The sequence below is a fragment of the Chiloscyllium plagiosum genome, unplaced genomic scaffold, assembly GCF_037043375.1.
Source record: "Chiloscyllium plagiosum isolate Xiang-an unplaced genomic scaffold, Cpla_swu_hap1 HiC_scaffold_19, whole genome shotgun sequence".
Classification (NCBI taxonomy): Eukaryota; Metazoa; Chordata; class Chondrichthyes; order Orectolobiformes; family Hemiscylliidae; genus Chiloscyllium; species Chiloscyllium plagiosum.
Window position 1 is genome coordinate 51,917,877 of NW_028270157.1, and position 27,941 is coordinate 51,945,817.

The window sequence follows — 27,941 nt, forward strand, 5'->3', positions numbered from 1 at the left end:
GCACAACACTTCCAAAAAGTGTTGGAGAGTACTTCCAGAAACCTTGCAATTGTTAGTATCAATTTTTGTCCAAGTTGGATGTCTGGACCTTTTAAGTAATGAGACTGGTGAATCCTTCTCCCTCTTGCAGGTTTACTAACATTCTTTCATGAGCAACAAGCAAATAGTGTAAAGCTGACCTGCACTTACGGTTGTTTGATATCATGATCTGAAAGTTGCAAACCTTCAGATGCACACACTGCACCCCAGCACCAGTGTCCTTCCCAGAATGGGACACCATGCGGGCTATGTCTGACATGCAAGACTTTCAGCTTCTGTTGTCTGAAATTCCAGAGATACTATGAAATCAAATTTTGTGACATTAATTCTGAGGAGGCTCAAGAGGATGGTTCACTAAACTACCGAACTCGGATCTAGGTTCATAATCACAGAATAAAGAATCAGTTATTTGAGAAGGAGATGAAAAAAAATTTAAGACTATTGTTAAGCTTTAGAATTCTTTCCTCAGATGGCTGTGGTTGCTGAATCATTGATATATTTTTGGAAAATAAAGGGAATTAAATAATAATGTGGCAGGGCTGGAAAGCGGAATTTACATACCGGGTTTGGCCTTCGTCATGCTAACTAGCAGAACAAGCTTGAAGGTCAGATAACCTCTCCAATTCTTAAGCTTTTAGCCATGTGGTGAAACTATGCAAGTGATCTTTACAATGTTGAGCAAAATAAAATATTTCCAGAAGCAAACAAAAATCGGACCAGCTCAAATGTTGGTGAAGGATGTTAGAATGATAAAGAATTGCATTTTCCATATAAAAGTAGTACATTTTCCAACTTAGAACTGGTACCAGTAGTTAGAACAGTGAACAAACATGTACTGTAAGACAAGCATTTTGAATCAGAATCCACTTACATATCCACAAGCACGGCAATGATGTCTTCGCCTAGTCAGTGCATTGAAGGGCTCCTTACATTTCATACATAAAGTAACTTCATTGTCTCGAATCCATCTTGGTGCCCTCATTCCCAGTTCCGCAGTCTTTGGATTGATAGAGAAAGAAAAAAAAAGGTAATTTGAAACAAAGATGGGCATGCCAGTGAGCTAGTGTATGAACATTTATTTATAATTCAAACTGACCTCTTCCCTTAGTGATATTTTCTTTTCAATGGCAGCTTTGTCTAAAGATCCATTAAGATCATAATAATTAAAAGTGATTTTTAATACAAACTTTTTATTGAGAGTTGAGCATTTATAGATGGATTTAAATTTCATGTCTCAAACTTTGCACTGAATCAGTAAACATGCTAACTGCACCCCTGTTAACAGCACTATTAGCAATGTTTCAGTCAATTGGCAAATGTACTGGAATGAACTACATATAGATAGTCTTCAGTGTCACTGGTTAAATGTTCACATTAGCAGATTTCAGGAAAGTTAAATATGCAGGAAACAAAAATATTGGAATATTTTGGTGGAGAAAGATAACTTGGCAAGAGGAATAAAATATTATCCCTCAAAAAGTGACTTTTTTTCCTTGAACTCCAAAGTTTACTCATGACATGATTCACACCCATCACAGTGCTATTGAGAAGAATGTATTTTTCAACCTCTGTCAAGGATTGTGGATTACTATGGTGAAATCTATTCACAGCATTATTCTCATTTCAGAATTAAGTTCTTACATTGAAACAAAAAAAAACTTGCTACGCAAAAGTAGAAAATTTAATGTATTAATTTAAACTCTTTAAACTTTAAGTTAGTTAAAAAAGAACACATTTTAAAAATATAATGAAAATTGATAGGCAATACTTTTTTAACAAGTCCCAAATAATTCAAAGATACTGAAGCATAATACTAAAGGGAAAAACACAACTGAGAGAAAGTTTTGAACATGTTCTTCATTTTGCATTTCACCAAATTCGATAATTGCCCATCCCTAATTTCCCAGAGGGCAGTTAAGAATCAATTGCTTTACTGAGGACTGCAGTCACATGCAAGGCAGACCAGATAAGGATGACAGAAGACATTAGTAAACAGATGGGTTTTTACAACAAATAAACAGTGGTTTCATGGTGGCCTTTCAGTCTCCGTTACAAGCAGAGACATAATATTATGAGCATGTCTCTTAAAAAATATAATCACTCTATCCTCAGGTCCAATGCTATTAGAAAGATCTCTCATTCCCAGCTTATTTTGGATCACTTGAAACATGCTTCTCTGTAACCTATAAGCTTAATATAACTCAGACATTTGTTCCAGAGATTGGTTGTAAACAAAATGGTTACTGTTATTTATGTATTAGCAGTGAGACAAAATGTCTCTCAGCGCAAAGCTGCAAAGTCAGTGTTGCCAAGGAAGCAGCAGTTCATGCACAGATGCCAATGAGCATTTTTAAAGTTACATTGTTGGACTGATCCTAAGTCATTTTGAAGACTGAATCAGGATAGCAGAAACCTCATCATGGAATGGATATCCAGGGACTCCTTTACTGAATTGCAATCACTAAAACATGACAACAACATGAGCTTTTAAATATTAATGTCATTTTGAGACTTTGGATGTTAAAATAGAGGTACAGTATAAGGGTGTTTGTTACTTCTGTGAAGGGTTAAGAGAAGAAAACAAGGGCAGACAGTCCTTAGAGAATAGTGACTTATCAAAGAACAGGACACATCTGCAATGCTAATGAAAATTGTTTATACAGTTGGAGTAAACATTTAATGCAGTTAGCTTAATTTCAGTTTTGAATAATCAAGAATTGATTTTACTTTGGTTTAGAAAACACAGAGACCTAAAGTTTTGGAGCAGTTCAGAGGAGACCTGAGTGGGGTCAGAGCAAACATTGGCTGGGATCATAGAAGTTATGTAGTTTTGTTTTACAGACTTTATGTTGGATCACTTGAAGCATGAAACTCTGTTGAAAGCATATCTTTCTGCTGTAACCCTTCAGTTCAATATTAGCTCAGAGACTTGGGTGTCTGAGAATGTTTATAAATATGTATTGGACCCACCTCGCTCAGTTTCTTTGTTAAAGGTATAGTAAATATGTATCATTATTTGATAATTTGGATTTTTGTAATTAAGGCAGATAGGTTTTGGTTTCAATTCTGCGGTGAAACTTATTTTTTAAAAAATGTCAAAGTGTCTTTTGGAATAACGGACTTAAATACATCATTTCCAAGAAAGCATGTGACTTATTACAGGCCTGGCCAGATATCTATAATGTTAGTTCACAAAGTGTTTATACTGCTGAGTTTATGGTACAGAAAACAAATGATCGGGACTCAATGATTGTTGAGTTTGAGTTCCATTTGGAAGAATCAGGTTTTCAATTTCAACCACAAAGAAGAATAAGGTTTTCAGTCTAGCAGAACAACTCCACATAGCAGCAGGTAGTTTGGAGGATCTAAAGGGTGAGAATTTGTGGCTGTCAGAACTGAAAAGCATTCTAGACCATTGGAACCGAAAATACATCTTAAAATTGTTCCTGCAGACCAAAGCAGAAAACTAGAAAGTCAATTAAAATGAGTTTAAAAAAAATAGAAGTAATAATACTCTGGGTGTGCAATCAACTTGTGTTTCTGCATCAATAGAACTCTGGCAGCCTCATGAATCGATTCATTGAGCAATCACCAGGAAAACGAGATTCAAAGTTAAATGCCATTAGCTTAATTATGATCTGTGAAACCAGGTTTCATTCTGGGTTTGAACTTATTCAATGTTATCATCAGCCATATCAGGTAAAATATGCTACCGGAGGTGACCTCACATCATAAATGTCAAGGAATTTACCGAAACTTCTGGAGCCTGCTCCTCCCCTTCCTTGGCAATTGCAGACCTGAAAGTTTCATTCTTCTGATTAAAATCTTGTATGGTGCTCTTTAGAGCCTATGAGAAAAATAAAAACACAGAACAGACCAAACTTCTAAAAATTCAAGAGCCAACAAAGAAAGCTTCTTCATGACTTAGCAGGTCAATTCAGCAGATGGGAATTATACTGAGCTGTATAGAGTAGTGTAAAGTTATTTGATCTTGATCCTGAAGGCTAATTAACCATCTTGTGCTATTTGGTGCATTCACTGCAAAACTGGGTCACCCAAACTTCTGGACCTCAGTCGAAGGTTTACAAATATCACAAACTATTTAAAAATATCAGTGTAACACAGTGTATCATTTTGTGCCTCAGAGTCAGATTATTTTCCCACATAGGGTATGATATTTTTTCCTTATTTTAAGCATTGTCTGCATAATGACACATGCATCCCACAAGGCAAATCAGTCATTTTTGACTCTAATTCCAGCTGAGATAGATTTGGGACCTATTGCCTTGCCCTGTCCCTGACAATGGAAGAACGCATCAAATCACTGCTGACAAAGAATTGCCAAGTAAACAGGATGAAATAATCAGCAGATAGTGGGTCAAGGACTGCCTGAAACTGTTTTTATGGATGGATAAATAGAATAAATCTATGATTAACTTCTTGCATTGTTAATGACTGCATAACACCTAAACTGTATTTGTAAAACTGTTGTCCGGCGCTATAGACATACCATCAGTTCCGCTATATTGTGGTAGTTCCATTTCTGTGCAATCCTATGTTACAAGAAAATTGTGTAATAGCAGCACCATTTAAACTAATGGGGCCAGAATTGCGTTCTAACCAATACACACTTTAAAAGTTCGCACTATAGAAACATTGTCCCCAATTTGTCAAATCGCGTTATAGGGAATTATAGCAGAACGACCTGGCCTCATCCTTGCTAAGGAACTGGAAACAAGCCATTAGCTACAAAAAGAATGGGGGGAACATTCCTAAAATCAGTGAGGAGTGCTGGAACTGAAAACAGAACCACTACTGGTCAGGAACAGGTTGGTGTTATTTATGTAAGCTATGCCATTCAGTGTTATGTACAGCCAAAAGCTGCAGCATCTCACTGCTTTATACTGGGCACTTTCTGGTACAAAGAAAAACAAAATAGGTTGTACAGGTCAAAAAGTTAGAAAGAGATATCACTCAATGCAAACCTGCCAGATTTTCATATGTACCACTAGTCAGCCATATAAATGACCTTATGTAATGACAGATAGTTAAAATAGTTAATAAAACTGATTAGGTATGCAAATTACCTCCATCCATCATGCTGCATCCTGATTCTGTGAAAACGTATTGAAGATTTAATATAGAACTACAATATTTTCCTCTGTCAGTTGCGGGAGAACAGAGTTCAGCAGCAGAGGATTAAGATGACATAAAAGAACTCTGACCATTACACTCCAATCAAGATAATATTGACTTTTAAATTCCCCTGGGAGAAAGTGAGGATTGCAGATTCCTGATGAAGGGTTTATGCCCAAAATGTTGATTTTTCTGCTCCTAGGATGCTGCCTGACTTGATGTGCTTTTCCAGCAACACAATCTTGACTTTTAAATTCCCCTGTTCTTTTTCTGAATTGTTATTTTCTACCAGATTCATAGCAACCTTAATAGGACACTAATGGAGGGGCGATGGATACAGAGACACACTTATAAAACCTTAAAAACAAAAAAAAGGGTGTAATTGCCCTTATTTGGAAAATGACAGGAAACTTCAACCCTGCTTCCACACTAAAACAGAAGTTAATAATCTCAACAGTAAGGATCTATTTTCAGCAACTTGTACATAATAGGGAGTGGAGTTGAGCTGACCACCACTAAAACAAACACCATAGTGGGACCTCCTGCTGAGGGAGTCAATAAAAGATTATGAGAGTATGGCCCAAGTAACCACCACACTGGCAAATTCCAATATTTCCAGGTGGTATGAACATGTTTCATAAAAAAGGTTGAGGTGATGTTCTGAGCTGAGCTGTGCAAATCAGATTCCCTCCTTTGAGGATCAAGTCCTTTTTGATGCAATAGCTAAGATCACAAATGAATTTTTGCTTTGTTTAAAAAAAAACACAAGAATGGTAAGAGGAAATTGATGGAATTTAACTCACTAGTCTGAAGGGACCTGGGGAATTTTCAGAATCTCCCATTATATTCTGGAGGCTACCATTGACCAGAAACTGAAAATGGATTAGCCATATAAATACATTGGTAACAAGAACTAGTCAGAGGCTAGGAATACTGCACTAACTGACTTCCTGAAATCTGTCCACCAACTACAAAGTAGAAGTGAGAAGAATGTTGGAATATCCTCCACTTGCCTGGATGGGTGCAGCTCCAACAACATTCAGGAAGCTTGACACCACCACATAGCCCACTTGATTTGCTCAGTGGTTAGCACTAGTGCCTCAAAGCAACAGGGACCCAGGTTCGATTCCACCCTCGGGGCAACTGTCTGTGTGGAATTTGCATGTTCGCCCTGTGTCTGCACAGATTTCTTCCAGGTGCTCTGGTTTCCACCCACAGTCCAAACATATGCAGGGTCAGTGGATTGGCATTGCTAAGTTACCTATAGTGTCCAGGGATATGCAGAGTAGGTGTGTTAGCATTAGGAAATGCTGAGTTTCAGGGATAGGGCAGGGAGATGGGGGGGGGTGGTCTTCAGATTGACTCGATGGGCCAAGTGGCCTGCTTCTACACTGTAGGCATTCTATGATCCTATGATTCTACATCCACAAACATCCACTCTCCCAGTAGCACCATTGTGCACCATTTATAACATGCACTGCAGAAATTCACCAAGGCTTCTTAGACAGCACCTTCCAAACCTACAACCACTAGCAACTCGATGGTAACACCATCACCTGCAAGTTCCCTTCCTCTTCTTGACTTAAATATTTTACTGTTCCTTCAGTGTCACTGGGTCAAAATCCTATAATTCCCTCCCTAACAGTATTACGCATCTACCTACAGCACATGCACATGGTTCAAGGCAGCAGTTCACCACCACCTTTATGTGGGAAGTAAATGCAGACCCAGCCACCAATTTTCACATCCCACCAGTGAATAGATATTTTAAAATTGCATGGAGAGGCAAAGGCATTGCCATGTTGTCACTAGATTAGTAATCCACACACCTAGGCAATACTCTGGAGATCAGAGTTGAATCAGAAAGTTTTGTAATGACTGTGAAACCATTGTTGATTGTCAACGCCCAACCAGTTCACTAATGCCCTATATGGGAAGAGATTCTGCCATTTGGTGTGTAACTTCAGATAAACAACGTGGTTGATTTTTAAATGCTCGTCAAACGACCTAGCACTCATTTGTATTCATACACTAAAGGTCTAAAAAAGACTGAAACTTGACTGACCACTGAGCACCAACCTAGATGGATACCGGAAATGACAAAGGCAACTCAGCCCTATTCACATGTGACATGTAGACTGAGATTTTATTTTAAGTATAATTTATTGCAAATTTGGGTTTTTTGGTTTGAGTTACTAACATTAGGGTTTTATAGTGGCTGAAGTTAATACTTGACTTGTAAGTACTTTTGTAGCCATGGTGATTTATTTTAAAAGTTTTTAATGTTGAGCTTTAGAATTAAAGAGCTTAAAGTGTGCATTGGATAGATGCCAACTTGTTTGGTAGGGTTTCACAACTAGTTTAGAGAGAGTTTCTTTAATGCTTAAGGGGAACACCTAGAGCTTAGAGATTTTTAAAAATAGTACACATTGAACTTTGTTGTAGTGTTTTTTTAAATTATACTGGTGGGACAGATCCAAATAATGTACCCATCCCGAATCTTACAGCTTTTTAAATGTAAGTTTTACTCTGAGTTTTGGGCAGTTCTTTGAAGTCCTCTAACAAATATGTTCGTATAGATCAGTGCTCCCGAGAAGAGAAGGATATTGTGAAACTCAATCACCTTAAAGAGAGTTAGTGATAGTGCCTGTAAAGGAATCTTGGAATAAAATCCTGAAGAATTTACTTAATTTACTGGACAATCTGCAGTAAGCTCAGGTGTATAATAGCTCCAGAACCAGTTGATAAGTTAGAAAGTCATAAATGACAAATCTTTCCCTAGACAGGGGCTCTAATGTGACTACTGTACAAATTTTTGTGTATTGAATGGAAATGGTTGTTTTTTCATTTCAAATTTAGCACTTGGAGCACCAGAGTGGAGAGGGCATGATGTGTACTCTAGGTGGGAAATTTCAGTGCCCAAAGTCGTTCAGCAGTACTAATACTGACCAAACTGGTCAAGTTTTAAAGGATATTGATACTAAACTGGGTCTGAGACAAAGTGGTGGGGGAACCACTAACAGGAAAAAACATACTTGACCTCATCTACCCCAATCTGCCTGCTGCAGATCAATCTATTCATGGCCGTGATCAATGCAGTGTCCTTGTGGAGACAAAGTCCTGTTTTCACAAGGAGACTAGTGTGGCACTCCCACTGTGTTAAATGAGATAAATTTCAAACTGATCTCGCAACTCAAATCTGGGCATCCATGAGGCACAACTGGCTATCAGCAGCAACAAAATTGCACTCCAATAAAACCTACAGCCTCATGACCTAGCATATCCCCCACTCCACCATTACATTGTAAGATATTGTATTATAGGCTTTATTAACTCACTCACCAGCCTACTATATTCATTAATACCAGGTTCCCGTTCATTCATAACCCTCTACTAACCCGTTCTTTACTATAACACTGTTTCATCTATTCATTCAGAAAACCTCAGTTCTGTAGTATCAAAATGTAAACTATTACTGCATTTCCACACCTTATCAGCATACAGAACAATATCATCCCCATCAAGTCTCCATGAAACATTATAATTATAATCAGCCCTTACTGACTATCTCCTGGACCTAAATAGATTAAGTACATGTTAAATACCTTTTAACTGGGCCATTATCCCTTTAAGAAACTTGCAAGAAATTGCATGAATGAATGAAACTCATACCAGCAAATAGTAAATACATCTCACAATCCAGCTGCAGTAATCAGTTTAACATCCTTTAATTGTTTATTACAATTCCTAACTTTTCTGAGCATAGGCCTAGTTTTTTTGACTAACATTTACTATTTTAGAAGACAAAAGGGCTAACACCACCTAATTATGCAAGCAGATGGGTGGCACAGCAGTGGTTAGCATTGCTGCCTCACAGCACCTGGGACCCGAGTTCGATTCCAACCTCGTGCGAATGTATGTGGAGTTTGCACATTGTGTCTGCATGGGTTTCCTTCCAGTGCTCCGGTTTCCTCCCAAAGCCCAAAGATATGCAGGTCAGGTCATAGATATGTACAGTATGGAAACAGACCCTTCAGTACAACTTATCCATGCTGACCAGATATCCCAACCCAATCTAGTCCCACCTGTCAGCACCTCGCCTATATCCCTCCAAACCCTTCCTATTCATATACCCATCCAGATGCCTTTTAAATGTTGCAATTGTATTAGCCTCTACTACTTCCTCTAGCAGCTCATTGGCAGAGGGTATGTACTACCCTCTGCGTGAAAAAGTTGCCCCTTATGCATGCTAAATTGCCCATTATAGGCTATTCAGGGATGTATAGGTAAGGTGCATTAGTCAGGGGTAAACGTACAGTAATATAGTCAGGGAATGGGTCTGAGAGGGTTACTCTTCAGAGGGTCAGCCTGGACTTGTTGGGCCAAAGGGCCTGTTTCCACATGATAAGGATTCAATGATTCAGACTGAACAAACATCCCATGAGAAGTAGCAGCCAGCACTTAACACATTTTAACCCATCTCCTGTCCCCTAGGACAGAAGCCCTTCAAATCTTTGTGTACTATAGATGAAAAATGTAACACTATAGTAATAAGATTTTAAATATGCCTAAGAACTGTGTAGAGAAAGTGAGGTCTGCAGATGCTGGAGATCAAAGCTGGAAATGTGTTGCTGGAAAAGCGCAGCAGGTCAGGCAGCATCCAGGGAACAGGAGAATCGACGTTTTGGGCATAAGCCCTTCTTCCTGAAGAAGGGCTTATGCCCAAAACGTCGATTCTCCTGTTCCCTGGATGCTGCCTGACCTGCTGCGCTTTTCCAGCAACACATTTCCAGCTAAGAACTGTGTACAAAGGAGTTCTTGTAAGAGCTGAATTTTGGGATTCTATGGCTACCTCGAACTTGTGCTGTGATTGCTGAATAAAGAGACTATTTTCACCAATCACCACTTGTGGTTGTTATTTGAACACGATCCCACATCATCAAGCCAGAGCATTAATCCTTATACAAAGAAAAGCGTGCGGGAGAGCATGCCAAAAGTTGCATCAAAGAATACCTAAAAACTTGGTGAAGCCCCAACGCAGAACTATTGCATGTTTCTGTGGTTTTATCACTAAATGAGGAAGATTCTTCCCTTATTTGCTAAATTCTGCTGGGTTATACAATCTGAACACCAAAACACTTGATTTTGACAATCTATAAAATGGTACAATATGATAAAGATACCATGAACTTCAGAATTTCTACCTAAAAAAAGTCAAGGTTCAGTTAATTGTCTTCCATCCCTCTTGCTAACCACGAGTGATAATCGAGAGGTTGACTAATCATAGAAATTAATTTCAGATCTTAATAAAAGGTGCATTAACACCACATTGGAGGAGACCTTTTGAAACTACAAGTTTGAAGTCACTTTTTTACTGAACAAAATGACAAACATCTTGCTTACAAGAAAATTGACTTATCAAAATAAGTTCTCAACGTGTTGCAATGAGTCAGATGCAATGTATGACTGCCATTCATTAAGTACAGCTCTTACCTTTATCCATTCCTCCTTGTCCTGATCAGAGCTGAAATAACACAATATCCTCATTAGAAACATTTCAAAGTACTGACTAATGGGGAAAACATTTCTTCATGGTGTATACATAAAGAAAGCAAAACATATTCCCTTTTACAGGTTATGGTTTTGCTCAAAACAGACAGAATATTCCCTAGGAGTGCCAAAAGTCATTTTCTTTGAATAGTTTTCTGTATTTACGTGGATGCATTTTATTGTACTGCTGTCAGAATCTGAACACAATTTATATTTGTAGGAGGTTTAAATATATCACATCATATACATTCTGAATTTTGCTGTCACCAATACTCATTACATCGCCTCAATGGATTATTATTTTCCCAAATTGTAATTTAAAATGGGAGAACAAAATACCAACATAAAATTAGAAACATAACACAGTCTTCATCCAAAATCATTGTAAAAAGAATTCTTCCCTTCAAGCATTTAGCCAATATTTAAGTAACTTTCATACTTTTGTTAGCACCTGCATTTATGCTCATGTATATATATAAGTACAAAACAAAGGCTGTTTTGATACTTCTCAACTTCACTTTTGTGTCTTATCCACATAACCTTCTGTTCCCTCAATGATCAAAAATCCATCTCTATCAATTTTGAATATTCTTAATGAATCAGGTCCGACTACTCTCTGCACTAAAGAATTCCACAAATTCACTACTCTCCAAAGAAATGGTTTCTTACATCTGTCATAAGTGGATGACCCTTTACTCCAAGACTAGGCCCTCTGCTCCTAGATACTTAAGGGAGATCAACCTTATAGAATCTACATTGTCAAACCCCCAAAGATTCTCATCTTTCAATAAGGTCGCTGCCCTAACTCCAATGAATACAAACCCAACCTACTCAACCTCTCCTTAACCATTATCAAATCAGCCAACCTTCTCTGGATTGTCTCCAATGCTAGTGTAACTTCCTTTGATAAGGGGACCAAAATTGCTCACAGTATTCCAAGTGTGGTCTTAACCAATAACTTGTCTAGTTACAGAAAAACATTTATTTATATTTATTTCAAGGGGAATGGAGTAAAGGCCAACATTCCATTTGTCTTCCATTTGCAAAAATTGTCTGCTAGATTTATGGCTTATGCACAAGGATCCCCAAAATCCTATGCTGTAGCTTTCTGCAATCTTTCTTTCTTTAAATAATATTCAGCTCCTCTATTCTTCCTGTCAAAGTGCCTAACCTCACATTTTCCCACGTTATATTCCATCTGCCAAGTTTATGCTCATTCATTTGACGTGTATATATCCCTCTATAGACTGTGATCCTCAATTCTTGCTTTCTCAATTATGTGTCATCTGCAAACTTGGCAATAGAAGATCCATTTTTCTCATTCAAGTTATTAATATTGAATGTAAAGAATTGTGGCTCCAACACTTACACCATTAGTCACAGGTTGCCATCCTGAAAATGTTTCCGTTATCCAAACTCTGCCCTCAATTAGTTAGCCAATCCTCTATTCATGCTGACATCCTACTTCTAATACCATGGATTATTTTAAGCAGCCTTCCATGCAGTAACTTAATAAAGATTTTTTGGAAATCCAAATGTACATTTTCAGGATGCCCTTTGTCTATCCTGCTTGTTACCTCAAAAGTGAGGTATAAGACACTTGTTAGACTTAAGCTAGAGTGTTGTGCACAATCATGGGCACCGCATTACAGGAATGATGAGAATACATTGGAGACAGCGCAAAAGAATTTACTTGATTGATTCTAGATATGAGAAACTTCAGCAATGCGAATAGATTAAAGGATGTGGGATTGTTCTACCTGGAGCAAAGAGGGCTGAAGGAAGATCTGACTGAGGCTTTCAAAATAAGAAGCAGGCTACACATAGAAGATAGGATGAAGCTATTCCCAATTGTAAAATAAACAAGAATGAATGGACATAAATTTAAAGTGATATGCAAACGAAGCAAGAGTGATGTCAGTAAAGCTTCTTCTCCCCACTCCCCCCACACCCCCAAATAGCAAGTAGTTAGGGAATGGAATACACTGTCTGGAAATGTATGGAGGCAGGTTCAATTGAGACATTCAAAAGGGCCTCAATGGCAATGAGGCATTGGATTCTGTTTTGGATAGTGATGATATGCAAGGAATTAGAGAAAAGGCAAGAAATACTAGACACCCATAGCTGGAGTTGATAATACAGCAGACATTATGGTTTCAATTACTTCCTTCTACCATAAGAAGCTTATGATTCTGGGAAAAGAATTCTAATAAACTGGTCAGGCATGGTTTCCCTTTCATGAAGGCATTTCTGAAAAAGGTAGCCTGACAAATATGTGCTGTTTGTTCATTATTATGACTGTAATGTGCAGCCAGTGCTAACTGTGTTTTAAGCAGGTTCACTCCGCAGATAGGCCAAAATTTTAAACTTATTCAGAGCAAACTCCAAACGAGCTCAAAATACTTTTCATATCCTGCAGGTGGAGCTCGAGATCAATGTTTGATAAGAATCAACTTGTTTTTGAAATCTCTACCCAGTCTTTCATGATCCTACCTGAAAACATTCTTCAGAACAAAGGATAGTGTTAAAGATTTCCAACAAGAGATGCAGTCCACTTTTCATGTTTGACAGTAGACTATGGCCCTGAAATGCAACAACCTCACAATAGAAGCATATGGATTGTACAGCTGCCAGTAAGTGCATCATAATGATGACAACTGCTGTATTAACCAAACATCTCAACACGCAAATGACACATTATCCTCTCTTGCAAGACAATGGACAAGAAGAGATAGCAAGCATGGCTAATGCTCATCTCCATGAGGTGCCCACCATAATTAGAACAGCCACTGTGACACGGTGGCACAGTGGTTAGCACTGCTGCCTCACAACGCCAAAGACGCGGGTTCAATTCCCACCTCAGGCAACTGTCTGTGTGGAGTTTGCTTATTCTCCCAGTGTCTGCGTGGGTTTCCTCTGGGTGCTCCAGTTTCCTTCCACAGTCCAAAGATGTGCAGGTTAGGTGAATTGGCCATGCTAAATTGCCAGTAGTGTTAGATGAAGGGGTAAATGTAGGGGAATGGGTCTGGGTGGGTTGCTCTTCGGAGGGTCGGTGTGGACTTGTTGTGCCGAAGGGCCTGTTTACACACTAAGTAACCTAACCTAAAAAAACTGTTGAGACAATGGGCAGTGGTGGGGCTGAAATTCTAGGTGGTGATGAATCCTCATTCCCAATTCTCCTTCACATCACATGCTGCATGTGATGTCATCCACCTAACCAGGCAGTGCTGGAACATGAACATGTGGAATTGATGAAGAAACTAAGTCTCATATTTACAAACACCATGTAAAATGAAAGTTCATTCTTTCAATTGAATGTTATTGCACCATAACAATGTGTAGAGAATGGTCTTATGTCTGAAATAGCAGCTAAAGCAGATTGCATCTTACCTAGCCTGCAACTCTAGTGTCCGTTCCTTTCCAGAAACCTGGAACGTGTTTGGGTAATCTTTGTTATGAGTCTCAATGACCTAAATATGAAAGCACATATGAAATACATTTAGCTGACATGATTCAGAAAAGACAAAAAATTATTGCAGCTCATAATTAAGTAGGAATTTGACAAACCTTCATGCCTTCAATGCCGATTTTTGTACGAACAGAATATCGTGTGAACACCAAGCTGAATTTGGGAACACAGTACAGCAACATGTTGTTTAACTGTAGTGGGTGGAGAAAATCATAGAGAGTCTGAATTAACCTATTTCAATATAATACACATCCAGAAATTGAATTAATAATCAACAATTTTAGCTGAAATGTTGCGCGTTTGACTGTCTGAATTGAGTTTCTCCATTTTAAAGATGTTGCCTGCCCATTATAAAATTCCTTACCTAAATGGATCATAACATTTTTTTCTGTTTATATCATAGATATGTATAACTATCAATTCAAATGCTGATCATTAAATATCGATTTTCTAAAGTAGAGAAAGTGCATGCAAGGGAGCTCAAAAGGTCTCATGGTAAGATATGGAGAAGAATAATTGTGGTTCTAATATGATCCCACACCAGATGAAGTTACCATGCAAAGTACAGTCTTCTCAACCTTGCCCCTCACTTGTGGTAGGTTGGCCCTTGGGTTAAGCTCACCAGCAGTCATCTCTCTCTAATGAGAGAGTGAGAGAGAGTGTGAAAGAGTGAGTGAGAGAGAGTGTGTGAGAGTGAGAGAGAGTGTGTGAGAGTGAGAGAGAGTGTGTGAGAGTGAGAGAGAGTGTGTGAGAGTGAGAGAGAGTGTGTGAGAGTGAGAGAGAGTGAGAGAGAGTGAGAGAGAGTGAGAGAGAGTGTGAGAGAGTGTGAGAGAGTGAGAGAGAGTGAGAGAGAGTGAGAGAGAGTGAGAGAGAGTGAGAGAGAGTGAGAGAGAGTGAGAGAGAGTGAGAGAGAGTGAGAGAGAGTGAGAGAGAGTGAGAGAGAGTGAGAGAGAGTGAGAGAGAGTGAGAGAGAGTGAGAGAGAGTGAGAGAGAGTGAGAGAGAGTGAGAGAGAGTGAGAGAGAGTGAGAGAGAGTGAGAGAGAGTGAGAGAGAGTGAGAGAGAGTGAGAGAGAGTGAGAGAGAGTGAGAGAGAGTGTGAGAGAGTGTGAGAGAGTGAGTGAGAGAGAGTGTGTGAGAGTGAGAGAGAGTGTGTGAGAGTGAGAGAGAGTGTGTGAGAGTGTGTGAGAGTGAGAGAGAGTGTGTGAGAGTGAGAGAGAGTGAGAGAGAGTGAGAGAGAGTGAGAGAGAGTGAGAGAGAGTGAGAGAGAGTGAGAGAGAGTGAGAGAGAGTGAGAGAGAGTGTGAGAGAGAGTGAGAGAGAGTGTGAGAGAGTGTGAGAGAGAGTGAGAGAGAGTGTGAGAGAGTGTGAGAGAGTGTGAGAGAGAGTGAGAGAGAGTGAGAGAGAGTGAGAGAGAGTGAGAGAGAGTGAGAGAGAGTGAGTGAGAGTGTGTGAGAGTGTGTGAGAGTGTGTGAGAGTGTGTGAGAGTGTGTGAGAGTGTGTGAGAGTGTGTGAGAGTGTGTGAGAGTGTGTGAGAGTGTGTGAGAGTGTGTGAGAGTGTGTGAGAGTGTGTGAGAGTGTGTGAGAGTGTGTGAGAGTGTGTGAGAGTGTGTGAGAGTGAGAGAGAGTGAGAGAGAGTGTGTGAGAGTGAGAGAGAGTGTGTGAGAGTGTGTGAGAGTGAGAGAGAGTGAGAGAGAGTGAGAGAGAGTGAGAGAGAGTGAGAGAGAGTGTGAGAGAGTGAGTGAGAGAGAGTGAGAGAGAGTGTGTGAGAGTGAGAGAGAGTGAGAGAGAGTGTGTGAGAGTGAGAGAGAGTGAGAGAGAGTGAGAGAGAGTGAGAGAGAGTGAGAGAGAGTGAGAGAGAGTGAGAGAGAGTGAGAGAGAGTGAGAGAGAGTGAGAGAGAGTGAGAGAGAGTGAGAGAGAGTGAGAGAGAGTGAGAGAGAGTGAGAGAGAGTGAGAGAGTGAGAGAGAGTGAGAGAGAGTGAGAGAGAGTGAGAGAGAGTGAGAGAGAGTGAGAGAGAGTGTGTGAGAGTGAGAGAGAGTGTGTGAGAGTGAGAGAGAGTGAGAGAGAGTGAGAGAGAGTGAGAGAGAGTGAGAGAGAGTGAGAGAGAGTGAGAGAGAGTGTGAGAGAGAGTGAGAGAGAGTGTGAGAGAGTGTGAGAGAGAGTGTGAGAGAGTGTGAGAGAGTGTGAGAGAGTGTGAGAGAGAGTGTGAGAGAGTGTGAGAGAGAGTGAGAGAGAGTGAGAGAGAGTGAGAGAGAGTGTGTGAGAGTGTGTGAGAGTGTGTGAGAGTGTGTGAGAGTGTGTGAGAGTGTGTGAGAGTGTGTGAGAGTGTGTGAGAGTGTGTGAGAGTGTGTGAGAGTGTGTGAGAGTGTGTGAGAGTGTGTGAGAGTGTGTGAGAGTGTGTGAGAGTGTGTGAGAGTGTGTGAGAGTGTGTGAGAGTGTGTGAGAGTGTGTGAGAGTGTGTGAGAGTGTGTGAGAGTGTGTGAGAGTGTGTGAGAGTGTGTGAGAGTGTGTGAGAGTGTGTGAGAGTGTGTGAGAGTGTGTGAGAGAGTGTGAGAGAGTGTGTGAGAGTGTGTGAGAGTGTGAGAGAGTGTGAGAGAGTGTGAGAGAGTGTGAGAGAGTGTGAGAGAGTGTGAGAGAGTGTGAGAGAGTGTGAGAGAGTGTGGAGAGAGTGAGAGTATGAGAGAGTGGAGAGAGTGAGAGAGAGAGAGAGAATGGCCACATAGTCCTCCAGTACTATGGCAACTTTAATTTTTGACAAAATGATCAACAGTTCTCATTACCTCCAGCCAGGTTATCCAGTTTGTGCCTTCTTATTAGTAGAAGCACTTACCAAGAAAAGATATCTTTCTTGTGAAGACGTGTTGCGAGCAGCCAGTTTAAGGATTTGCCCCTTTTTTATCAGTTCATTTGATGGATTAACAATATCTTCCTCTTCACCTCCTAACATTTCATACACGTCAATCAGTTTCTTCATCTTATCCTAAATGTAATAAAATATTAGCAATCTCTTCAAGTTTAAATTTTAACTTCTATTTAGAAGAAACATTACTCCAGGTAATTTTCTTTCCTGTTTTTAAGGTTTTGATGCTCTGTGCCCTCTACTTTTAACAAATTGTAACAAATTATTGGATAACCAAAATCAATTTTGGGCTGGTCATGAACTGATATGCAAGTTTAGATGTTTGGAAGGAATGTTGGAATGGAAATTATTTTTCCTTCCAAGATAGAAGTGCATAACTTCTGGTTCTGGCCTAAGGATGGTGTTGAAATTGGAAACAAATGAACTGTGAGCAAGTGTTTGGAACATCTTGACATTTTACACTGAAGCTGATTGTCAGTGAGTTCTTAGTATTTTATATTTTATTGTAATCTAGCCTATTCTCCCCTTTCACTGTAATCGTTAACAGTGGAGCCACAAGTAAACTGGTCACAATGCTTGTCATTTTCAATCTTATCCAATCAGATTAGTTGGTTGCAAGTGTAGCTGCATGTGATTCCAAGGGGTCAATAAAAAATACCGCAATGTTTGCTGACACCAGCAACTGCAGGCAACTACATGTGCGCTGATTAAGGAACGGATAGTGTAAGGTCCCAAACACTAACATCATTGTGTTAGACTTTGCGAGTGACATCATGTACAAATGTATTACTGCCCATGAGCAGGGAAGCACACACGATTTTGAATTGAGTTTCAGGGGTCGGGAGAGGGGATAGCGGATATGGGACAAGTGGGAATCCCCCAGAGTGAGAAAGGAAGGGGATCCAGGAATCCAGGCCGTGGTGATGGGGAGACAGAATGCAAGCAGGGCCAAAAATCTGCACGCGTGTCTTAAAACAGCACATAGCACGTGTGCTTCGGTGTGAGCAAACACAATGTGAAAATAGCTACTGTTTTGTGTACCGAGGTTTGAGACGCGTCATGGCAGATGGTGGAATTTGAATTTAAATTTAATAAAATAAAATAATTTAGGATCTTCTGATGACCATGAAACATTGTCGATTGTTGGAAGACCAATCAAGCTCAATAATGTCCTTCATGGAAAGGAATCTCCCATCCTTGTCTGGTCTGGCCTACACATGACTCCAGACCCACAGCAATGCAATTGACTCAACTGCCCTCTGAAATGGCCAAGTGAGCCATTCGGTTCTACAGGTCACCATAAGTCTCAAAGAAATGAAACCAGATGAACCGCCCATATCAACTTATGCGCTGGAAGAGACAATGGCAGAAACAACCCTATCAATTCTGCAAAGTTCTCCTTACTAAAATCTGTGGGCTAGTGGAAATATTTGGAGAGATACCCCACAGACTAATCAAGCAACGGCTTCACATTGTCATATTTATGAAATCATGCCTTACTGACAATGTCCAAGACACCACCATCACCATCCCTGGAAATATTAACAGACCCAGCAGAGAACAGTGGTAAATTGTCAGGGGGCAGTTGCCCTGAGAGTCCTCAGTATTGACTCCAGACCCCATGAAGTCTCATGATTTCAGATTAAATATGGCCAAGGAAACTTACTGCTGATTACCACATACTGCTCTTCCTTGGCTAATGAATCAGTACTCATGTTGAACAACACTTGCAGGAAGCATGGAGGGTGACAAGGGCACAAAACATACTCTGGGTGGGAAACTTCAATGTCCATCACCACTGGTGGCTTGGCAACAGTACTACTGTTTGAGATAGTCAGGTCCTAAAGGAGATAGTGGCTAGACTGGCTCTGTGATAGGTGGTGAAAGAACTAAAAAAAAAAGAGGGAAAAACATTTTTGACTTCATCTTTACCAGTCTGCTGGTTTCAGATGCATCTATCCATGACTGTATCAGTACGAGTGACCACATTCAGATTGAGAATATCCTCTATGTAGGATGGTACTACCACTGTGCTAAATGGCTGACAATGAACAGATCTAACTCAAGACTGGGCATCTATTCAGTGCTTTGGGCCAACAGTAGCAGAGTTGCACTTCAGCATAATCTGTGACCTCATCAGCTGGCATATTCCCCAGCCAGAAATGCCAAATGGATGATTGATCTTGGCTCCTCTAGTGATCCCCTGCATCACAGATACCAGTTTTCAACCTAATTCAATTCACTCCAATTGTGAAGAATTGGTTGGAGGCATTAGATACTGCAAAGGCTATGGGCTCTGACAATATTCTTGGAATAGTACTGAAGACTTGTGCTCCAGATCTTGCCGCTCCCTAGCCAAGTTCTTCCCACACAGCTAAAACACTGACATCTACCAAACAATGTGAAAAATTGCCCAAAGTAGGACAAATCCAACCTTGTCAATTACTGTCATAAGTTTACTCTAGATCATCAGTAAAATGATGGAGGGTATCAACAGTGCTATTAAGCAACACCTTCTCAGCAATAACCCACTCAGTGATGCCCAGTTTGGGTTCTGTCAGGGCCACTCAGCTCCTGGCCTCATTACAGCCTTGCTTCAAACATGGACAGAAGTGAGGTGGGAACTGGCAATAACAAGGGAACCTTCTGAACAGTCCTTACACACCCACCCACCTTCTGCACTCCAGAGCTTGCAAATTTAACCATGAAGCCTAGCCCAATACCACACAGGAGTCAATGAGCAGTTTGCTAGCCACAGAAGTGCATTGGTCTTGTTTTCCTGAGCTCCGAGGAAGATTTCTCCAGCAGCTTTGTGAAATGAAATCAAACAAGCTGCAGTAAATCAGATTCACTACAATCTGTAAATGGATGCAATTAGAGACATGTTCATGACTAGGAAGTCTCACTGTCTGTATGCTTCACAATAACTATTTAGTACAAAAATCACTGACAACTCCTAAATTTGGATTTTTCTGTCTTTTTTTGTATTAAGGACCCTGGTGTTTACAATGTTTTCAATTGTAATTACTCGCAATTGGCAATCCTACAGGTTATCCTGACATGTGCCCTTTATGGAAAGAAAACTTTAAAACAAAAAAAATCTTTGCACTCACCATCATACGGATTGCAGCATCTGAGTGCGTGGCTGCAGTGGAAATAATTTCAAGGGACTCTGAAAAATAGTAAATAGATTAAAACGTTAAAATACTTAGCTTAATTATCCAAAATCACAATGTAACAAAGATTTTCACTAACGCATTTTATAATGTTAAGTTAATTGAAAACATAAAAGTGGAAGTTATGGTCAGTGAAATTATCAGAAAACAATTCAAATGTAAAGTCCCAGGTGGCATTATTACCCCAATTGTTTACATGGGTCACCAATGGCAAGTGAACCCTGAGCTGAGGTTACAACTTTAAAATTGTTATTCTCCAAAATTGCCAGAGCCTCTAAATTGGTGTTGTACTTTTAAAAGTCCAATGTAAACTTTTGGAAGTTCACACTGGAGCAATTCTTCACCACCAGTTTGTACCAACATTCATTACCATACGATGTTCCAGAAATATGCCGAACCATTAGCATTTTAACATGTAAGAGACTGGTGTACAGTGGTTATATTACTGGGTTAGCAATCCAGATACCTGGACTAATGTCCTAGAGTTCAAATTTCATCCGCAGAGGTTAAAAGTTTGAACTTAATTATTAGACCAAAGCTAGGTAATGGTGGAATCCTTTGAGGAGAAAGTGAGGTCTGCAGATGCTGGAGATCAGAGCTGAAAATGTGTTGCTGGAAAAGCGCAGCAGGTCAGGCAGCATCCAGGGAACAGGAGAATCGACGTTTCGGGCATAAGCCCTGAAGAAGGGCTTATGCCCGAAACGTTGATTCTCCTGCCTCAATGGTGGAATCCTGTTGAGGTGACAGACATTTTGTCCGCCTCCTGGAGAAATGGTAAGAGACCCACATTGTCTCTTTGTAAAAGCTCCACCAAACCATAAGCCAGCAGCTCTTGTGATCAGGGAGGCTATGGCTGCTCCAGAGAAACATCCATTGCAGTCCCAGGATCATGAAGTGTCGAAGACCACAGATAAAGTAATGGGGGAGGCGTGGGTGAGATTCCAGGGGTGTGGGAGAGCAAGGGCTTTGGTAGCAAAGGCAGGTAGTGACTCTTAGCAGGCACCATGTTCATTGATCAGCATTAGTGCCTTTGGTAGAGGGGCCACCATAGTTTTACTTATGACTTGGAGACGCCAGTGTTGGACTGGGGTGTACAAAGTTAAAAATCCCACAACACCAGATTATAGTCTAACAGGTTTATTTTTTTTAGATTAGATTACTTACAGTGTGGAAACAGGCCCTTCGGCCCAACAAGTCCACACCGCCCCGCCGAAGCGTAACCCACCCATACCCCTACATTTACCCCTTACCTAACACTATGGGCAATTTAGCACGGCCAATTCACCTTACCTGCACATCTTTGGACTGTGGGAGGAAACCGGAGCACCCGGAGGAAACCCACGCAGACACGGGGAGAACGTGCAAACTCCACACAGTCAGTCGCCTGAGGCGGGAATTGAACCCGGGTCTCTGGCGCTGTGAGGCAGCAGTGCTAACCACTGTGCCACCCACCAGTATTTGGAAGTACTAGCTTTCGGAGTGCTGCTCCTTCATCAGGTGATTGTGGAGAATAACATTGTAAGACACAGAATTTATAGCTAAGGTTTACAGTGTAATGTAACTGAAATTATATATTGAAAAAGACCTGGATTGTTTGTTAAGTCTGTCATCTTTTAGAATGACCATTAGTTTCAGTTCTTTCATATGTAAATTGCAAAACTTTTTTTAAAAAGTTACATTCTCAAGTGCACTTTAACAATTGGTGTCATGTCGGCCCAGATAAGGTATTGAAGGTGTTAACTCCCTGTGAGGCTGTCTGTGCCACAATGATCAGACTGATTCTAATCTAAAAAACAGATTTACAGAATCTTACATGGATTCATGCAGTTTTTGAGCAAAGTAAAATTTAATTCTGCAAGTACAAATTCACCTCACAAACTTATATGTGAGTGTATGTGTGTGCGCACATGCATGTGCGTGCGTATGGAGGGAGAGGTGGGACTGAAACAACCTGGGTCTTTTTCAATATATAATTTCAGTTATATCACACTCTAAACTTTTGCTATAAAAGCTGTGTCTTACAATCTTATTCTCCATAATCACCTGAAGGAACAGCATCCTGAGAGCCAGTGCTTCCAAATAACCCTGTTGGACTATAACCTGGTGTTGTGTGATTTTTAACATTGTTTTAGTTGTCATTCGTACAATATGGCTACATGTGACTGGGCTAATACCATGAGCCTTCCAAACTATAACTTAATTTCAGCAAAGGTGAGAAGGTGTGGGGTTCAGGTACACCATCATCCTGCCTAATAAAGTGCCCTTCTCACCTACAAGCTCACCAGTAAGAGCAGAAGGTTCTACCCCATGTAAGCAAAGTTGGATAGGTTAGCTCTATTTTTCTGGCAGCAGGACTATTCTCCTCGGAGAAGAGAAAAATGAAGTTATCCATTAGAGACTGAAAGATGAGGAGAGGTTCTATTCGTTTAAGAAGAACTGATGAGTGGATTAATAACTAGAGATCATGATTCAAAATCATTAAGGAAAAGATTAGATGGTAACTGACTAAATTTTTCCATTCAGTTGTTGGGATCTGGAATACTCCAACCAATCAAAGGTGATGGAAATGGACTTCATAAATAATTTTTGGAAAGGTATTAAAAAGGTACTTGAGGATAAAGTAATTTACAGATTACAAACAAAAAGCACAGATGTGGAACTAAGCATTAGGGAAGAAAGGGTACAGAGAAGAATTATCAAAACAGTAAGTAAAGTGAAGGATTTCAGTTTCGATCAGTGATTAGAAAAGACTGATTATCTCCTTAGAATAGAGAAAGGTTAGTGTGAGATGTAAATAATTTTGTAGCTCTAGTAAAGTAACTAAAAAGAAAAATATTTTCGGTGTTAAAAGGATCAGTGAACATATAAAGAAGAAGAGATTTAAGGATATTGAGAGAAAAAAAAATGAGAGAAGCTTTTTCTTAAAAAAAAACTTGGCTAATAGTTACAATTTTGACTATTCTGCCTGAAGAATAGAAGCAGCTAATTCAATAATAAAACTTTCACAAACAAAAACATATTTGGTAAATATTTGAAAAGGAAAAAAACTTGCAGGAAAATGGAGAGAATGTAGGGGTGAGAGACGGATTAGGTACAATGAGTTAATGCAGACACACTGGCTGAACATCCTCATCCGTGCAGTGTCATTTTAGAATTCTATAACTTTGAAGCAGGGTCAAAAAGAAGTGTCATGCAAATTTATCCACAAGGCTGTACACTTGTACTTTTGAAGGTATGACTTTTAAAACTTTCAAATGTTTTGAGATAAGGCAAACTGCTTAAAAAGAAGAGCCACTGAGACTGAGGGTGTGCAAAAAGAGGAACTCCCTATAACCCAGATAAGCATCAAGCACTAACAGAGTTTCTGGAAGACATGAACAAATACAGAGGATGGAATACTGACACCATGGCTGTCACAGACAGAGCCACCAGAGAGAAAAAGTTTTGGAAATACACACTGCAGAAGGTTCACCTCCTGCTCCAGATGAAAAGTCAGTCAATGATGAGCTGGCTGGCCCTTAGAAGCCTGCCCTGCAGTCATAAAATAGTGCAGGCAGGCAAGCTGGCTCAACAAGCTCCCAGTGAGACTACCTCCTGTCCTGACTAGCAGCTCAATAGTGGGCAGTGCTGGGACTACAGACAGATCCACAAAGGACACTCCATGAATTCAGAATCCAGGCAAGTCTAGGAACATTGAGCTGGGGAAAGTTTGGCAAATCAGTGAGGAAACAAGGGAGGAAGGGGAGGTTTTAAATAACTTGCAAGTGGGGAGGTGGTAGTGGGAGATGCTAACTTCTTGTCGGGTGTTTCTGATGGGCAAAGGGTACCCTACAATGTTAGCACACACTTGCCTTCTGCTATTTTAATCACTTGTTAAACCAAGTCATGAATCTTACTTGCAACATATTATGATATCAGCAGCATAATGTTAGGTTAGTTGAGCCTTTAACAAGTTCAACTGACCCTCATTTATTTTTAGCTTGCAGGCAGACTGCTGATGTTGGAACCTGACCACCTTCTGTATTATGGATCTAGGCGTAGGGTGTGGGGGAAGGTGGTGGACTCATCATCCTCTCTACATTACATGGTCCTTTTACCCAAACAAACCCAATAGGCGCACACGGTACCCAGCCATGTATTTCAAGCAAGATTCCAAATACTTCTGGAGATAAGAAGGGAAGTTGCCATCTCCAGTTCTCTCTCAAAAGAAACTGGCCAAGGAGCTGAAAACTTTAAAATAAATGCAACCATCTGCTTGACCTCATACTTGAAGGAAAGTCTTGCAATTGACTCCTTATTACTTAGTGAAAATTAGTTAACTACATTTTAGTTGCAGAAAGATATAGCTTCATGCTTAAAAATAATGCAAATCTTTGTTGCAGTCAATACAGAAGTTTGCTTAGAAGGGTTGATTCACCCATTCTTACCTGGTCACCATGTATAGAAATAGAATCAGAAATATCAGGGAGCATGTTGTATGAAGGAAGGTTAAAAAATATGGAGAAATAATATTCTGGACAAGAGCCCCCTAATTCAAGAATCCCTCAGGTGTGGAACAGTACTCAAATTATTAGTATGTAACATTGCAAATGTAATAAAATGTCTCAAGGTATTTCCTAGCAGCATTGTAAAATGAATGATGACATCAAGTCTAAGGATTTCAGTGGTCAAATAAAATGGAAGCTTAGTCAAAGAGTTTTAAAAAGAGCGTCATAAAGTAGGAAAGAGATATGGGATGATTAGGTGCAGAAAGAGCATACTAGAACTCTCAGCCTAGATAATTGAAGACATGGCCAAAGTTGTTTTTTTGATAAGTATTAACTTTATTGGGATTTGGATATCGCTGACAAGGCCAGCATCTTTTGCTTGTCCCCAGCTGTCCTTGAAGAGGATATCCAGTGCAGGTACACAGTGCTACTGGGAAGGCAGCTCCAAGAAGCAATGATTATTTGAAGTTGACAAGAGGCCAGAATTGAAGGCATGCAGAAATCCTGAGGGGCTATCAGATTGGAGGAGATTACAGAGATGGGGCGGGGGGAGCAACATCATGAAGTGATTGAAAACAAGGATGAGAATTTTAAAATCAAACTTGCTCAAGTCAAGAGGTAGTGCTGGTCAGCAAACATAGGGCTGATAAAGGAAAAGGACTTGCCACTACTTAAGACAAACTGTGAGCAGAATCTTGAATGATGTGAAGTTTATAGACCATGTAATAAGGACATACATCAGGAAATTACTGGAATAGTCTGGAAATAATGGAGGCATAGAGAAAGGAGAGACAAAGGTGAAATCAAAAAATGGTAGCCTTAAAATTGAATCAGAGGCTAGAAACTCATCTCAATATCAACTGTGAGTTTCAGATCGTGAACAGCCTGCCTTAAAACTTAGACTACTACCAGTATTGATACACCCCCATCTGGTTCTGTCTAATGCACAGATTTTGAAACAAAACCCGACTCTGCCTTGGGTTGGGGTCATGGCATATCATCCCAAGTCAAAGCTGGTCAACAAGAGATGGTTGCATAGTGGTAATATTACTGGACTAATAATCCAGAGACCCTGGCTAATGCTCTGCAGCCAATGTGGTTGATTAACTATTCTCTGAAATGGCCTTGCAAATCATTCATTGCAAGGGCAGTTAGCGATGGTCAACAAATGTTGGCCTTGACAGTGACATCCTTATCTCATTAAAGAATCTAAAAACAAAACACAACACATCAGTATTGCTTATTGTCTAAGGCTGTAGGCAAAGATAAACAATAAATTAAAAAGGAGGAAAAATACAAAAAGAAATGCACAAAATCTATTAGCAATGTTTACTGTAGCTTTAATTTTGCTGTGTGTTCAGAACCATTGTACTGACCTGATCAATTAACATTATCGGTTTAATACTGAGATCTCTCTTCTACTTCAAAAATAATTCAGACACTGCTTACTTTCTGCATCTTTCCTGTCCAAGGAATCCTGTGGTAGTTTCTTCAAATAATCCTTGAGGAGTAATTCATAGCGAGGAATTCGCTGGATAGGTTCTAACATGTGATGTTGTATCGTGAGAGAACCACAGATCTCTTGTTTCTGAAGGAGAACAAATATCAAAAAATGTATGAATCTAAGCTAGCATGCCCCAAAATAAATTCAATAAAGAAACTAGACACCAGAACTATAAGTAATTAGCTCCAGCAGTAATAAAGGAGGCTGTAGGAATAAAACGTATTCATTTGGAATGTCCTCTCCATTTTGCCTCCTAGAAGAGATCAATAGCTTTCAGCTCTTATCCAATAGCCAAAATACTGAAACTCTGTGCAGATCACTTTAACCAAATTGTTTCTGCTCTTGCATTTTTGATAAATTCTTCATTTGTTTTACTGTCTATACAATGGTGTTTTGAAGCATATATGTCATTTCAAAGAGCACTAGTAGTCTCCCATAGAATTTTTCATATAAGCCTCAAGCCTTGACAATAAGTAAGTGGATAGAAGGTAGTATTTCATGAGTTATTTCTCCCCCCATCACCCCCAACCTTGTTACAAACTCAGGTTTTCTTATTGTTAACACATCTTTAGCTTCACAAAATTATTTCTTGTTATTTCTATCCATTAAACTTCTCCATCACATTGGTTATCTTCAGTTGTTTGCCCTAAATAAGCAAATGTATCAACTTGTTCCAGTGTGATACCATCCACTTCAATTTTCCCTCCAGTTTCTAGTGGATCAAATTCATCTACTTGCAGTGAGTTAGTTGATCATAACTGGAATAGAGCCAGTCCAGTTATTTTCATGTCCCTGGGCTACAAATTGCTCTGTGGATGCTGGTAATAAAGCCATATATGTTACCTACCCCTAACTGCTCTCAAAGTCTTCTGAACTTGTGGATGAATTTAAATAATTCACTTACTTTGACTCAGCCAAACTGCAAGAAAGGGGATGAAGCAATTTGTGGAGTTTCAACTACAACTATGTCTATCCAGATGAAATCAGGACGTGAGTCTATTGTTAGAGGTTTGACCTTGCTTCAATAGAGACTGTATTGAAACAAATTATTTATTTGATTGATGATGACCCAATACGATGGGTCAACTTGAGCTACAAATCTTCTCAAACATTGCAACCAATACAATGGCTCATATACAGCTGACGCTTCATTTTCCAGTGAGTACCATAAATTGGATTGCTAATCTTACTAATGAATAACATTTTTGTCTTGACCTTATTAAACAGTGGAACAGACTACAGGAAGGCGCATGGCTTATTTTTGATCCTAATTCATGGATTCATGTGTACGTAAATCAAATTAAGAATGGTGCAGCGATGCCAACTGGTACACTTCTTTACTCAATTATACAACATGAGAGAGAAAGAAGCAAAGTGGTAATGAAGGTGGTAATTATTTTCACCCATCACAAATGCTATGCACTTGCTATTGACTTCAATCATCTTCTCATGCTGTATTCTCAGAGTGAACAGGACTGCTCTAATCTTGACATTCTGTTCTGCCAAAAGCTGAGCTTTAACACCCATGTCATATTGATCAGAGACCACTTGATTATAACTTTACACTCAACATGTCACTTCTAAACTCCTGGCTGGATTTTTATCCTTCAACATCCACAGATTCTAACCTGACTAAAACAGTCTGGTACTATGCCTCATTTGTCCATCATCCTTGCCTTTACTAATTCAAAACAAAACAACTCTTCAAAAGACCCATTATTA

General features: G+C 39.7%; 1 protein-coding gene across 11 annotated transcripts in view; it reads right to left on the reverse strand.

Moving 5' to 3' along the window:
* Positions 1–27,941, reverse strand: part of LOC122559567 (FYVE, RhoGEF and PH domain-containing protein 4) — a 256,121-nt gene that overhangs the window by 10,439 nt on the left and 217,741 nt on the right. For all 11 annotated transcript variants that reach the window (XM_043709240.2, XM_087997368.1, XM_087997366.1 and 8 more), the window contains 8 exons: positions 26,165–26,303; positions 20,166–20,224; positions 17,023–17,172; positions 14,293–14,385; positions 14,116–14,195; positions 10,669–10,699; positions 3,791–3,886; positions 911–1,036 (listed from right to left, as the gene is read on the reverse strand). In XM_043709240.2, the coding sequence (XP_043565175.2) occupies positions 911–1,036; positions 3,791–3,886; positions 10,669–10,699; positions 14,116–14,195; positions 14,293–14,385; positions 17,023–17,172; positions 20,166–20,224; positions 26,165–26,303 (774 nt within the window). The remainder of the gene's footprint in view (positions 1–910; positions 1,037–3,790; positions 3,887–10,668; positions 10,700–14,115; positions 14,196–14,292; positions 14,386–17,022; positions 17,173–20,165; positions 20,225–26,164; positions 26,304–27,941) is intronic.